At 44.1% G+C, this 16,307-nt stretch overlaps 1 protein-coding gene across 4 annotated transcripts in view; it reads right to left on the bottom strand.

Annotated features, from left to right (window-relative positions):
- SORCS2 (sortilin related VPS10 domain containing receptor 2) overlaps positions 1 to 16,307 on the bottom strand; it is a 1,363,792-nt gene that overhangs the window by 342,062 nt on the left and 1,005,423 nt on the right. The window contains exon 1 of one of the 4 annotated variants that reach the window (XM_063923940.1): positions 15,856 to 16,214. The exons of the other annotated variants lie outside the window; for them this stretch is intronic. Coding sequence (XP_063780010.1) covers positions 15,856 to 15,858 — 3 coding nt within the window. The 5' untranslated portion in view covers positions 15,859 to 16,214. Of the gene's footprint in view, positions 1 to 15,855; positions 16,215 to 16,307 lie in introns of those variants that run through there. 4 annotated transcript variants of the gene reach the window in all.

The raw sequence follows: 16,307 nt of genomic DNA, 5'->3' as shown, positions 1-16,307 counted from the left end.
TAGACAGTCAATAGATAGACACCAAGGGGTAAATTTACTAAAATGGGAGTTCTATTTAAGAAGTGATGTTGCCCATAGCAACAAATCAGATTTCAGGTATTATATTTTAGAAGGTGCTAGATAAATGAGAAGTAGTATCTGATTGGTTGCTATGGGCAACATCCCATCTTAAATAGAACTCCCATCTTAGTACATTTACCCACATATGTTAGACAGAGAGATCAACATGGTCTAAAGGTCGACATAGAAAAGGTAGATAGTACAAAAGGTCGACAGGGGCCAAAAGATAGACAGGGTCAAAATGTCATCATGAAAATGGTCGATATTAAAAGGTAGACAAAGGTTTGTTTTTTTCCTACATGTTTTTGGACTTTTTCATACCTTCTCTGTCCATGTCTGCATAGAGTTGGTTATTGGCGAGTGCGGTGAGCCCCGTGAGGGGATGCCTTTCTACAATTAGGGGTCCCAGATAACAAAACTATTCACTCAAATCCCAAAAATGCAAAAAAAAAAAAATATTATGGTGTCTACCTTTTTTTTTACGTCGACCATTTTCACGTTGACCTTTTGACCCTGTCGACCTTTTGTGCTGTACACCTTTTCATGTCGACCTTTTGACCCTGTCAACCTTTTGACTTTCTAACAGAAGGTGTCTATCTATTGACTGCCTAACTAGACACTGTCTATTATACCACACCCAGATATAGCTTATCTAGGCTTTAGTAAAGCTTTTGACACTGTGCCACATCTCAGACTGCTAAATAAACCCAAAAACTTGGGTTTGGATACTAATGCCCTTATTTATCAATGAGTGATAAATTGCACCAGCCAATCGGCTCCTAACTGACATTTTTCAAACACAGCCTGCGGCAGAAGTTAGAAGCTGATTGGCTGGTGCAATTTATCACTCACATTGAAATTTATCACTCATAGATAAATAAGGGCACGTGTTTGAAAAATAACAGTTAGGAGTGGACTGGCTGATGACATTTATCACTCACAGTGAAATTTATCACTCATTGATAAATAAGGGCAAAAGATGGTTGAATGGATAAGATCTTGGTTGCAGGATAGAAAACAGAATTGTAGTCAATGGAGTGCATTAACAGGAAGGAAATGTTAAAAAGTGGAGTACCCCAGGGATCTGTACTTGGACCAGTGCTTTTTAATATCTTTATTGGTGACATTGTAAATGGCATTAAAGAGAAAGTATGCCTTTTTGCAGATGACACAAAGGTATGCACTAGGGTAGACACACCAGAAGGGGTAAAACAAATGATTGAGGATCTAGATAGACTAGAGGAGTGGTCAAGAGCGTGGCAATTACAGTTTAATGCCAACAAATGCAAAATCATACACCTGGGTCTCAAAAATCAAAAGCTAAGTATAGTATTAATGACACTATACTGGAAACTACTGAGGGGGAAAGGGATCTAGGAGTCACTATTTCAGGCGACTTAAAGGCAGGTAAGCAATGTAACAAGGCAATGAGGAAGGCTAGTCAGATGCTTGGCTGCATTGGGAGAGGAATCAGCAGCAGAAAGAAAGAAGTAATAATGCCACTGTCTAGAATACTGTGTTCAATTCTGGAGGCCATATCTTCAAAGGGATATTAATATACATTAGAGACTGTACAAAGCAGTGCAACTAAAATGGTATATGGCCCATATCACAAAACATACCTGGAAAGACAAAAACATCTCAATATGTATAGTTTGGAGCAGAGAAGGGAAAGGGGGGACATGATAGAAACTTTCAAATATATCAAGGGTTTTAACAAAGTCCAGGAGGGAAACATTCTCCAAATGAAGAGATGTATTAGGACACAAGGACATGCACTGAGACTGGAGGGGGGGGGGGGTTCAGGGGCAATTTGAGGAAATTTACTTCACAGTAAGGGTAGTGGACAAGTGGAATAGCCTCCTATCAGAGGTGGTAGAGGCTAAGACAGTAGAGCAAGTTAAGTATGGGATAGACATAAGGATATCCTAACAAAGAAATAAGGATCAAATAAGGTTTCAGGTAAAAATATGGTAAAAAAAAGAGGCAGACTAGATGGGCCAAGTGGTTCTTATCTGCCGTCACATCTATGTTTCTATGTTTAAAATACTGGGAAACAAGCATGCAGGTAGAAAATATCCATGCGTTTGATATGCATTTATACTACCACAGGGGCGATTCTACAGAGGAGGGGGCCCATGTGCACCTCCGGGTGGGCCCCCTACTCTGTACGGAGTTGTAGACTCCGGCATGCGCAGGTCTCCGGAAACATGGCTCCCGCCATGATCCGGAGACCAATTTGGCTACCGCGCATGCGCAGCGGGCATTTTGGTGGCGATTTGTGCTGCGATTGCAGCTCCCGGCGCTGGACTCCGGAAAGGTAAGTATTAAAATGGATGCAATGGGTGCGGTGTGGGCCCCCCTGGACCCAGGGGCCCGTGTGCACCGCACCCATTATAGAAACGCCAATGTACTACCATCTTTGCTAGTGATTAAAACTTGATCCCTTATGCCAGGACGGTATACAGTGGTGCACTGCCAGCCATTTACTGTAACATGGAATCGGCTCACTGGGGCTCAGGGAGCAATCTATAGTCCCCTTTTGTGTGAGCCCACTTTGTACACTAAATTGTGCACAAATGTGCAAAGTCATCATCAGCAACAAGCAATCCCCGCTGCTAACCTTCTAGGGAAACTGATCACAAATCCAAGAAACACTTTTGCTTTTTGCTTGCTGAGATCAAGCTGCATACATTCTATATACTGTATCACTACTGGAAAGCTGTGTTCCGCACGTGCAAAGTTATCTTTGCAGACAGGAATCATTGTCCTACAGCGTGAGTACTCCCTTCTGAATACCGCCATTATACTTCTGCATCAGGCTGAGGGCCGGATGTAACGAAGTCCGAGTTGGCCGGAGGTGCGGATTCCCGGCCAAACTCAGACGGTTGTTTTAAAGCAGCAATCATGTACAAGGCATGGTTTTGCCTTGTAAAGGATTGCCACTTTAAAAAAATGTCCAAGATGGTCCGGGAACCAGCACTTCCGGGCAACTCGGACTTCATTACATCCGGCCCTGAATGTTTACATTTTGACTGCAGATATCCTCATCTGTGGACACTACACTGGACAGACCACTTTACATTCTGGATCTAGTACAGTATTTTTTAAGGTAAATGAACTGGATTGATTTTGTTACATATAATAGTCTTACCTCTTTTATGCATGCCATTGTTATACAAGTATCAGTAAAAAAATGTTTAAATCGTTTTTTGATACATTAAAAAATATATTTTCTCTATGGTGATTTCTGCAGAATTTGGATTGCGTTTAAAACCACTGGCAGCGATATAATCCCACTATAACCACCATATTGTAGACACTGTCATACACTAGCCACCAGACTGGTGATCTAGTCACACTACCAGGTCCGTAGAGAGCACAGCTGGGCCTGGGTACAGTAGGGGTGTGGCCTAATTGTGGAGGCGTGGCCACATTATCTACAAAAAAATTATGAAAAAACAGAATGAGAGGCGCCACACACTGCACAGGGCAGTGACGTGTGCCCCACAGCCAGGACCAATTCCATGAGGGGGTGGGATGTAGGGGGGGAATCAGCGCATTGTACCCCCCCTGCACATCATGGAGGCAGGGGAGACTGCTGCAACTCAGGGCCTAATTCAGACCCGATTGTTGCTGTGCTTTTTCGCACAGCGAGCGATCGGGTCTGTACTGCGCATGCATTTTCTCCGCAATGCGCCAGCGTGTTGGATGACTGCACCGGGTATCGGTGCATACCGACGGGATGGGCGTAAAAAGCGATCACACGGGCGATCGCAAGGTGACTGACAGGAAGAGGCCGTTTGTGGGTGACAACTGACCGTTTTCAGGGAGTGTCCGGAGAAATGCAGGAGGGACCAGGCGTTTGAAGGGAGGGTTTCTAACGTCAGCTCCGGCCCCGATCATCGCACTGGAAGAGTAAGTCCTGGTCTGTGCAGCTCTCCTGCACATGCGATCGCACCCCTGTACAGCGATTACCCCGTCCCCCTGTAGGCGGCGACTACCTGATCGCAGGGATGCAAAAAATGCACCCTAGCGATCAGGTCTGAATTAGGCCCTCAATGGCAGCATGACTACCTGGACCCACCGCAGACCAGCTGGGCTGAGGAGAGAGACTGTAATAAGAGGGGATGGAGCCTCCACTGGGCTGCTTCGAGTGCCCGCTCCCCTTCCTCCTGGCGGCCCTACACACAACAGCCACCATATTTCAGGCTCTACCAGACACTACAGTAGCTACCAAAATTGTGATTGGATCATAAAACAGCTACCATAACTGCCTATATTATTATTACTATACTATTATTATTATTATTATTATTATTAATAATATTATTACTATACATTTGATTTAAATATTAGCCATCAGCTTTAAGGTCCCGCTTGTTGACTACTAGACTGTGAGGGCCCGTTATCTGGTAGGAGTTACGTTTAACTCAGTTAACATTAGCTAATGGTTTCTTCTATTTAAAAAAAAAAAAGGGTAAAATAACAAGATGTGTGAAGACACGAAAATGTAAGACAGATGGAAGTTGTTCAGTATCCTGACCCCTGTTCCCAGGAGACACAGATGTGTTTTATCTATTTTGATGTTCTTCCAAATATCAGAGCCATGTGTGAAATAGGCTGGATGCAGGCTTTTGCTTTCTTTATACTTAATGCTATGCGCCTAAAGATACTGTATACATGCTACATTTATCAGGTACTATATGTACTAAAGGTATTACAATAATAAGCCCAGGTCTACTTAAAGTATAGTCTCTAACAAAGGAATCTCTGATCAATCAACATCTTAAGCATCTTGGAATTTCTATTGGGTGCAGAAGAGTGGCCGCAATGGAGGTGGGGCAGTCTGGGTGTGGATTATTAGATCTACACTAAAAAGGTCTACAGTCAATGTTCGACATGCATGTACAGGGTCAAAAGGTCGACATGGAATAGGTAGCTAGTAGTAAAGGTAGTCAGGGTCAAAAAGTCAACAGGGTCAAAAGGTCAACGTGGAAATGGCTGACACAAAAAATAGTAGACACAATTTTCTTGCTTTTTTTGGGGGGTGTTTTGTCACTTTTGTCCCACAAACAAGCCCTATTAGTGCACCGCTTCGCTCGCCGTGCATCGGGCAGGGTTACTCTTCCTAATCGTAGTCCATGTGAATGGTACAATATGAAAAAGTTGAAAAGATTTAAAAAAATAAAAAAAACTTGTGTCGACCATATGTGTGTGTTGACCATTGTCATGTCAACCTTTTGACCCTGTTGACCTTTTGATATTGTCGACCTTTTGAACTGTCTGCCTTCTACAGGTCAACCTTTTAACCCTGTTGACCTTTTGACCCTGTCGACTTAATGCATGTCTACCATTAGTGGTCGACCTATTGACTGTAGACCTTTTTAATGTAGATCTATAGACTGGATACCGACCAGTACACAGGAATGTTTTGAATGAACCTAGAACCAATAAACTCTGTGTATTTTACCTTTATTCCTCCACTCTGTTTGCAGACCTTACTGAATCTGATTGTAACTTCTCTCTCCTCACTAAAATGGAGAATTTTTGTTGTAATAATGGGGCAGATGTATTAAGCCTGGAGAAGGCATAAAGAAGTGATAATACAGTGATAAGTGCAAGGTGAAAACGCACCAGCCAATCACCTCATAACTGTCAATTTACATATTGGAGCTGATTGGCTGGTGCGTTATCACCTTGCACTTATCACTGCTTTATCACTACTGTATGCCTTCTCCAGGCTTAATACATCTGCCCCAGTGTCTGTATTAATTGGGTATTGTTATTTGCATGAATTGAGTATAAAATATAGTTGTTATGTTATGATACTATGATGAAAGTATATCATGTTAATTATGGAGTCCAGGGGTTTAATTACGAAGAGATAGGTTGTAAAACGTGTTTATGTCCGATATTTAAAAGGGCAATGCTCTTACTTGCTGTGTCTCGTTAGTAAATAAGCATGCTTAGAAGTATCGGATGTGTACTATACCTGGGGCGTTTCCTCATAGAAAACGATGGACCATGGAGGTACCCTTATTCTATGGGAGATTTCTCAAAGCTTGGAGAGTGCTAAGGTGGAGAGAGATAACCAATCAGCTCCTGTCATTTATCAAACACAGACTATATAATGACAGGAGCTGATTGGTTAGTACTTTATCTCTCTACACTTTACATCCCACAAAGCTTTGATAAATCTCCCCCGTTATATCTTACTACCCATGTGAATCAGCCCGTAAAGGACAGCTCGATTTCAAGTTCATGAATGAATGGGGGCCAACCAGATATATCATGGAGTAAGGGCCGGATTAAGTCTTGGGGGTGCCTGGGGGGACAGGGGGCCCTGATGAAAGGGGGGGGGGGGGGTACCAAGAGGGACAAAATGCTCTTTACATTGACTTCCCTTTATAGTTCCACCTAAACTATTTTATAAAATGTTCTTGTAGTGGAACAAAGACAACTTAAACAACCTTAAAATAAACATAGAAAAATAAAATGTATAATTTATCTTGTGACATTCAAAAATAGCAGCAGCCTCTGTACTACTTACACGCTGGGACAGGACTCAGGAGGACTCTGTGTCTGTGTCTCTAGACCCTCATTATATAAGAAGTTACACAGGACTCTGACACCCAAGTGTGGATAGAGCTGCAAGTGACCCACCATGTATCACTTATAACTCTCTCCACCATCCTATCTCTCCTCTAGTTGGGATAGTTCATGAAATCTGATACTCCTGTGTCTCTGCCTGCACTGCAATCTGTCCTGCTCACATTATGGCTGTCTGGTTCTGCTGCTGCATAAAAAGGGAAAGCTAGTGATGTCAGTGTGCTCTGGCCGGAGGGCCCCCTGACAGAGGGGGGCCCGGGGGTACAGTATGCCCTGCATCCCCCCCTTAATCTGGCTATGCATGGAGTATGAGCTACCTGGTCTGTTTCTGGAGAATGAAAGACCATACATTTTTACAGGAATAAGGGACCTATGTATCAATTATTAGGATTCTATAGGGTCTGCTTTTTCAAACAAAATCAACTGCCATTTTCGGGGGGTACCCACTAATAATATGTATCCACCAAATGTATCTACGAACACCTGGTTTAATTTGCAAAAGCAGTCTCCGATGCATTCCTGAGCTTGATCTGGTAGCTAATGCCATCTGAAGCATGCATTTATGTATGATGCCATGAAGATGGCATTGGCCATTGTAGCCTACAGGCAAAAAATAGAATCCCACCCTTGCACTCATCACTTGCACATTCTCACGTAGTGCAGCGGCCGCCAGGGAATGAAAGTAAAGTGATCACTCTTTTACACATTGCAGGGATGGACTTCTATACTGTAGGAGCATGTGTACAATAGTACATACCTGGCGGCAGTGGCGTAAGTTCGCCCCAGTCGCCCGGAGGCATGATAAGTGTTGGTGCCCCCCCCCCCCCCCCCCCCCTCCTACACACACGCCCTTCATATGTAGCTATCCGGCACTCATGTTGAACAGTAGTAGCGTGCTCAGGTGCCTTTCCCAATAGTAATATATATACACATACAAAGTGGACGGCACTCCAAGTCAGTCATCACAATAAAATAGACACCAGCATACCATTATAGCAAATCTACAGTACTCCCTCACCCACTAGCGTGTCACAATGTAGATGCTTTGGCGCAGTGGTGTGCCGATATACAGTATATATATAAACAACACACAAACGCCACTTTCAAGAACAATACAGCAGGGGATTAAGTCCGACTGCCCTGGCGCAGTTAATAACAATCCCCATAATTATAGGGATTGATGAGAAGGGCTCCATGTGTAGGCTACACAACAGCTCTTCTTCCTATTTTAACACCATAAGTACCTGTGTAGCAGCCTATAAAGTGGGTGACCCCCGCATCAGCAGTGTGTGGATGGGCTCCGCAGCAGAATGACGGAAGACGCAGAAATAACTCTGATATCCCGCTCAGTATAGGGGGCACAACGTCCAGTGACTGCTCTCTACACTCTCACATACAGCAGGCAGGGTGGCGGACGTGGAGAATTAAGCAGATGTTCATCACAAGGCTTTCTCTCCTAGCATTAGTCCTGATCACAGTTCAGGGACAAATCATAGGGAAGTGTGGAGGTGGCAGGTCACACTGGAGAAGGAGGAGGTGGATAGCAGCTCCCAGGACTCTAGTCTGCACTCCTTCTCCCCGGCCAGAGGCGAGAACCAGACAGCTGTACTATTGCGAGACCTGTCACATAGAATTTGATGGCAGATAAGAAATACTTGGCCAATGTAGTCTGCCCCTGTACACTCATGTACTAGGGTTAATATTTGTTGGGAGCCAAATAACCTACCTATCCAGAGTACCTGGTGGTAACCACGCCAGCAATGGGAGACTATACAAACTCTACACAGTCAGGGCCATGGCGGGAACAGAACCCATGACCTCAGTGCTGTGATGCATAATGATAACCATTACACCGTCCACACAAAAGGGAGTATGCAAGTCACTGTATTCCATGGACACTAACATACTGCGCACTGATACAGTAAATGATAATACTATATATATATATATATATATTCATCTTGTGGTTCAGTACTCACTATTGTATATGCAGTTGCCTGGGTGCCCTTGCTGATAATGATGTATATAAGTGTGGCGTCCTTTCCTTAGATGCTCCCAACACCAGGTGAGAGATACTGCATGGCACTCCAGGACTTATTTAAATCAATAAACTTTTACCGCAATATATCAACGATTCTGGGTTATATATTGCAGTAAAATGTAATTGATTCAAAGACGTCCTGGAGTGCCATGCAGTATCTCTTACCTGGTGTTGGGAGCATCTAGGGATGTCACACTTTGCCTATATCTATATCTATCTATCATCTATCTCTATCTATCTATTTATCTATATATTTTATTTTTTTATAGGACTGTGAGCCTGACACTCCTTTGAGGGTACAATGAATTCTTGCTGTGGTGCCCTCCTTAGGTCAAAGCAACGGTCTCATATAGATGTAGAATTCAGTGGCACTCCACAGACTTCTATACAGTTAATACTCCATACTTTATTTAATTCATGGATTAATTATTTATTATTAATATATTCAAGTCTGTGGAGTGCCACTGAATTCCACATCTCTCTCTCTCTCTCTATACATTTACTTATTCTGGTGCCCCCACAAGAAGTTTTAATATATTGCTGGGAGGTGCTGCACTTAGGATCCCTTCAGTAATGACACACACAGCAGCACCTTTATATAATCAATATTTCAATCTGGTACTATAGATTGTCATCAGGTATGGTATCCTGGTGACAATCTATAGTACCAGATTGAAATATTGATTATATAATGGTGCTGCTGTGTGTGTCATTATTGAAGGGATCCGAAGTGCAGCACCTCCCAGCAATGTATACAATAAGACCCCCCCCACCCCACCCCGCGCGCGCGCCCCCCAATCACCGGCTTTCGGCACGCACGATTATGTGACCATCACAAGGAAGGGTAAGTGAGGCTGCCCTGGACCTCCACTTACCCGCAGAGCCGGAGCACACAGCGGCTGGCCGGTGGGATTTTCCCTCAGAACGCTGAGGGTGCTCATGCTGCTACGAGCTCCTCCTCTTCCGGTGACAGGTTCCAGGCTGCGAGTAGCTCCTCCAGTCCTCCTGATCTGCGGGCTCCCCCTGACACTGACACGAAAGCTCCTCTTCAGGAGTCAGGCAGCGGGAGACAGTGTGGAGGAGATGCGCCCCCTTGAGGCCAGGAGCCCGGCGGCAGCCGACTCCACTGCCTCCCAGAGTTCCGCCCCTGCCTGGCGGAACTCAACTTACAGCTCTATTATACATGTCTAAGATTCTAAGTCTAAAATATATATTTCATTTTTCAATAGCAGATGAATTGGAGAAATGCAATTTAATTTTGTTTCTCAAATATTGTATCTGTGTATGTGCAGGGGAGAATAGAGTATTGATTGTGCTAGGTAATCTTTAATACTCACTTCACGATTCAATTCGATGACAGTTGAATAGCGACGGGAATTAGCTTTCGGGGCTATTCAATACAGTGCAGTGGTACATCGGAGAATGCCCTTTCTCCCAGACTAAGCAGGGTGTTTTGTCGGGAGAACTGGCATTCTCCTACTTAAGTGCCCAGCGCGATGCTGTTTCCACCGCGCTAGGGGCAGAAATCAGCATTGCAATGGCACTTTTGTCGGATTTCTGCTCACACCCCTCCGGGGGTGCGAGAATAAATCCCGTTGTTGGGTGTCACAAGGCGCTGTATTGAATAGCACTGGGATCTAATTCCCTGTGCTATTCATCTGTCATCAAATTGAAAAGTGCCCATTGGGGGAGATTTATCAAATCTTGAAAAGAGATAAAATGGTCTGAGATAATGTACTAACCAATCAGCTTCTGTCACTTTACAGGCTGTGCTTGAAAAATGACAGTTTGGAGCTGATTGGTTGGTACTTTATCTCTTCCAAAGCTTTGATAAATCCTCCCCACTATCTGGTACAAGAGAATTTATGTGTATATACTATGAAGTACAAGTTCCCAATGACTTACAGAGGCCATTGGGAAACTTAATAGTACAAGCAAGGTTGGCGTAGGTTTAGCAAAAAGAAAACTAACCAGTTTTTCCTCCCATGTAACTTTCATTTTAGAAATGTTAGACTGTCTTTGTGGATATTTACGTACTTTGAAGTAAGCCCATTCCTTTATTATGGAGCTAAGTTTTAATTATCTTCCTTAAATACATGTCTCATCATAAGATTCCAGGTGGGTTTTCTATATGCCATATAGAAAGGGAAAATGTATGGTCTTAAAATACAACTCCATCCTAGATTATTTAACCCATTCACTGCTGAAAATGAGATGGGTACTCACTCTACAGATTTATCCCATGGCTTTATATGGGTAGTCCTACTTGTCCTCAGGGGTGGTATTCAGTATACCGGTTGTTGGGATCCTGGTGCACAGTATACCGGCGCCGGAATCCCGACAACCGGCATACCAACACCTTTTCTCCTTCTTGGGGGTCCACGACCCTCCTGGAGGGAGAAAAGATAGCGTGGCGCGTGTAGGGGGCTCATTTGCGCTCGTCCCGCTGTCGGCAAGCCGGCGGTCGGGATCCCGGCGCCAGTATGCTGGCTGCCGGGGACCCGGCCGCCGGCAACTCGTACCACACCCGTCCTCAGGAGTGAACAAATGTATGTCAGGGACCCTGATAGTGGCGCTCCTTATCAAATCTTAGGGCCCAAATATATCAAGCCTTGGAGAGTGATAAATAGCACGGTGATAAAGTACCAACCAATCAGCTCCTGTCATTTTTCAAACACAGCCTGTAACATGGCAGTTAGGAGCTGATTGGTTGGTACTTTATCACCATGCTATTTATCACTCTCCAAGGCTTGATAAATGAGGGCCCTTGCCTGGTGATCAACAGATAGTATATTGCTGAAATTAAAATATTACACTACAGGAAATATTAAAAAAATAAAAAATATAAATGTTTATTTTTTGGGGGTAGAAAACCTTATTTTTTTTTCTTCACTGTTCTGTCAACTACTGTGCATTCCAGTCTTGGGTTATCAAATTAAGCGACCCATAATTTGCAGTACATAATAAATAAAAAATTGGCAGATAACAGTTCAATTTCTAAGGAGTTGTTTATACAAGACCGATTAAGCGTCTTTGGAAAGGTAACAAAAATATTATTACAAACTATATTCTTGGCAGAGTTTGAAAAGAAACAAAATCACACACATCTGTATCGTGGTTACATAATATATTAATAAAAATAAACAAATAAGAAAAGTATTCGGTCATTTTTGGATAGAATACATTTTCCATGTCAAGTGTTAGGAATAAACAAATAGTATTTTTGAAAAATATAAAATCTTCTTTAAAAAATAAATAAATACAACTAATTATAATTTGTACAGTTCGGTTACGGCACAGAAAAAAAATGATCAGCACTGAGGTGGGGAAGTGACCTGCCCCCAAATTGCCATGTAGGCACAAGACAATGGTGAAAAAAGCCTTATCATTATAGGGAATACATATGATATCCCGGCAGATGGGATGGCGGCTGTCACTATACCGACAGCGGCATCCCATCTGTCGGAATTCCGTCAGGTTCCCTTTGCCCGCCATGCTTCGGGCTTGGTGGCTCGCTTCGCTCGCCACAGGTTCTATTTCTCCCTCGGTTAGTGGCATGGACCCACCAACCAGTGGGAATAACCTGCGTTTGTTCCAACCGGCCACATTTCACCATCTGAAGGGATTTCGGCGTTGGTCTCCTGAATGGCACCGGTGGGCCAAAACGTTCTTATCAAGAAATTTAGAAAGAAATATTAAATTAAGTAAATTGTGCTTATATGTCATCCTTAGGTTCAAGTATGTGGGGAGGGACAGGATTTGCTTCTGTTTGTTCACATATTTTTATGATTGGCAGCCACCAGCACTGGTCACTGGTTTTGCCAATTATATTGTCCATAAATATTTTGAACTGGTCCTGGACCACCAATCCAAGACACCCCTGTAAGTGCCTCCAGTCACCCCAGGATACCACATCATAGCTTGGGACCACTGAACTAAAATATACTAAAACTACTACTTAACCACGTGCCTGGCGTAGTTCCATCGTTTGCGACCACATCAGACTGTGCGGTAACTGACCTGGTCTCAAACAATCACAAAGGGACCTCCTGGCCCCCCTGCATCCCTGCAGCCTTTCCCAATGTCAGACGTGCTGCCAATCACTGCTGATCAGTCAGTACAGCAGGACCCCCTCTGTGCAGCTGCCCAGGAATTGTAAATTAACCCCCTCCTCATAAGCCCCCCCAGTGTGAACCTAGCGGCTGCTCAGATGAACAGCGGCTGGGGAAATCAAAGTCCCAACGGTCACAATGGTCCGATGGTGATGGTCGTGATGTTCCAATGTTTGAGAAAAAAAACAACAGTATTTTACAAGTGTTTTTTTGTTTGTTTTTTTCTAAAATAAATTTTGGATTAGTTTAAATATATGTTCTTGACCTAATTCAGTCATTAAAAAACGCCAAATTCTGAGCGTTTTTTGAAAAAACAAAACAAAAAAACATTAGCAAGTTAAATGGTTAAAGGGGGGTCTCCTACTCCAGAGAGGCTGGTTTGGCAAAAGGACAAGGCTCATCCTGCAGAAATTAGATAAATGATTAAATGAGACAAAAAACAATCCAAACAGGCAGGTCAGACAGTAAGATAATTCCTTATCGCTTGTAAATTAAAAGTTTGATTACACCAGTGGTTCCCAAACTTTTTTGAATCACGGCACCCTAGAGTATCAAAAATGTTATCACGGCACCCCTAGGCCAAATGTTTCTTACTGAGAAATTTAGAAAGAAATAGGTCTCACTCTCCACCAGATCATACCCAAGGTTAACCCTGTGGAGACCATGGCCCCCGAAGAAGAAATTAAATTAATTTAAATTATGTTTTATATGTCATCCTTAGGTTCAATTGTGTGGTGAGGGACAAGATTATGTCCACATATTTTATGCTTGGCAGCCACCAGCACTGGTTTTGCCTATTACATTGACCATCAAAAATCTGAATTGGTGCTGGACCAACAGTCCAAGCAGGGCCGGTTCCGTGGCTTCTGGCGCCCCAGGCGGCATTAGGGAGCGTAGCTTCGTACAGGGGGCGTGGTCATTTACGCCCCCTGTACAGACTGAAATGATGTGCGGTGCGCGTAGACGTAATCGCGCACCGCACAGTAAAGGACCTCTCCACGAAGGGAAACTAGACGCGTACGCGTCTAGTTTCCCTTCCCAGCGGCAGCGGGGGGGGGGGGGGGGGCAGCGGCCAGCGGCAGCAGGGGGGCAGCGGGGGGCACACAGCAGCAGCGGATCTTGCCCTGGTGCTGCGCCCCGGGCAAAAGTCCTGATTGCCCGTGGCAAGATCTGCTACTGAGTCCAAGACATCCCTACAATTGCCCTGAAGCACACAGTATCTTTAGCTGATGCAGTCTCGGAGTATGGTCTTTAACATCTGTCCAGACCCAATTTAAAACTATTACATGGGCTGGCAGGAGATGTACATTAATAAGAGTGTAACTATAGGGGTCTATTTACTAAGCCCTGGATGGAGATAAAGTGGCTGGAGATAAAGGGGGTCATTCCGAGTTGTTCGCTCGTTGACGATTTTCGCTATGCTGCGATTTATTGCTAACTGCGCATGCGCATGGTACGCAGAGCGCATGCGCTAAGTTATTTTACACAAAATTTAGTAGATTTGCTGGTGTTCGTGCGGCGCTTTTCAGTCGCACTGCTGATCGGTGAGTGATTGACAAGAAAGGGGCGTTTCTGGATGGTAACTGAGCGTTTTCCGGGAGTGTGTTAAAAAACGCAGGCGTGTCAGGGAAAAAAGCGGGAGTGTCTGGAGAAACGGGGGAGTGGCTGGCCGAACGCAGGGCGTGTTTGTGACGTCAAACCAGGAACTAAACGGACCAAGGTGATCGCAATCTGTGAGTAGGTCTGGAGCTACTCAGAAACTGGAAAGAATTATTTAGTAGCAATTCTGCTAATCTAAGATACACTCCCAGAGGGCGGCGGCCTAGCGCGTGCAATGCTGCTAAAAGCAGCTAGCGAGCGAACAACTCGGAATGACCCCCAAAGTACCAGCCAATCGGCTCCTAACTGTCATTTTTCAAACACCGCCTGTGGCATGGCAGTTAGACACTGATTGGCTGGTACTTTATCTCCAGCAACTTTATCTCCATCCAAGGCTTAGTACATAGAGCCCATGTACTCTAAGCTCCTATTTTGCTTTGAATTTTTTGCTCTCTCTCTTATAGCAGATCATACCACCAAATCTGTGGTCTAATTAACCAATAGCCTGTACCTATTATTATATGCCTTATACCGAATAAACATATTTTACTTGTCTGTCTCATTAATCTCTAAGGGAAGGGTTTTACTGAGGAAAACTAACTTGTACTATTTATAATTCCCCTGATGGAGATAACGGAAATAACATTTTTGGACCTTAAACAAGAACTTCCCAGCGTCCCGGCTCTTTGATTACCTCGTTTCGCTGATTATTTTTACATTTCTCTGTCATGAAAGGCATCATTTTTCATTAGAGGTCTTGACATAAAAACATAGGACTGCATAGAGTCTGCTGGAAGAAAAATGTAACAGCTGCCACCATGTCGGTAATATTTTATTAGGCTCTACTCACTCATATCTTCTAAATAGATGGGGCCCTGAGTATGAACTAGTCAAGGGTGGTCATCCACCTCTACTCAGCAGGCACAGGCAGCAACTATGACATAAACAGGATTGGTGATCCTGACCCAAGCCAAAATGTATTTGCTGCTGCAGTCTTGGAAGAATGAAGTTGAAATTGAAAGCTGTATGGCGACAAGTAATAAACATACAGAGGGAATCAGAGGGCAGGGGGCGCACTGAGTCATGGAACTGTTCTGCAAGAGACAAGTGTCTTCTCGCAAGACTAGGGGTTTGGGGACAGGTGTGCAGTGGACTTGGGAAAGAAGGACGACTGTGCTGATAGAAGCATGGGGACATGAGCTGCACCCCAGCAAACTACTTTTCAAATATACAATAATGTATATAGAATTTTCTTAAATACTTCCACACCCAGACCCAGGGTTCCTAAACCTATTTTTCCAGAAAAATAGCACTGATCACTGTTATTTATCAATCAACAGTATAAATCTATCTGTCTATCTATCTATATATCTATCTATCTATCTACAGTGTCATTATATTCTTAATACATTTAAATTAAGTTAAGCTTACCATAAACAGTGATATGCATACCTCCCAACTTTGTGCATGATTGAAGCAGTACTCAGACGCGGTGTAGTCGTACCCGTTCAGAAAAAGGGAGTGAGGCCTCAGTAAAAGGGCATGGCTTCACGGTAATGCAGCGATTGCGAACCATACCCCTCATTCTCCGTCACTGTGGGAGTATGGCCAGCGCTCTGTGAGCTGCTGCAAGCCCCCAGACTCTCTGTCTCATGCGCACAGCGTCTATTCACTGCTGCTCTACAGCAGAGCAGCGAGTGACAGGAGCCTCCTGATTGCCCCCTGTCCCCCCACTGCGGGACACTGCGGTCCGCGGGTGGGACAGTCCCCCAAAAAACGGGACTGTCCCGCGAAAATCGGGACAGTTGGGAGGTATGTGATATGACCGCTAACAACTAACAGTTCTATACCAACCAGGGACATCCCGACCCTCTGTGACATCA

This window comes from Pseudophryne corroboree, chromosome 1 (genome assembly GCF_028390025.1).
Source record: "Pseudophryne corroboree isolate aPseCor3 chromosome 1, aPseCor3.hap2, whole genome shotgun sequence".
NCBI lineage: Eukaryota > Metazoa > Chordata > Amphibia > Anura > Myobatrachidae > Pseudophryne > Pseudophryne corroboree.
This window is presented reverse-complemented; position numbering and strand designations above follow the sequence as displayed.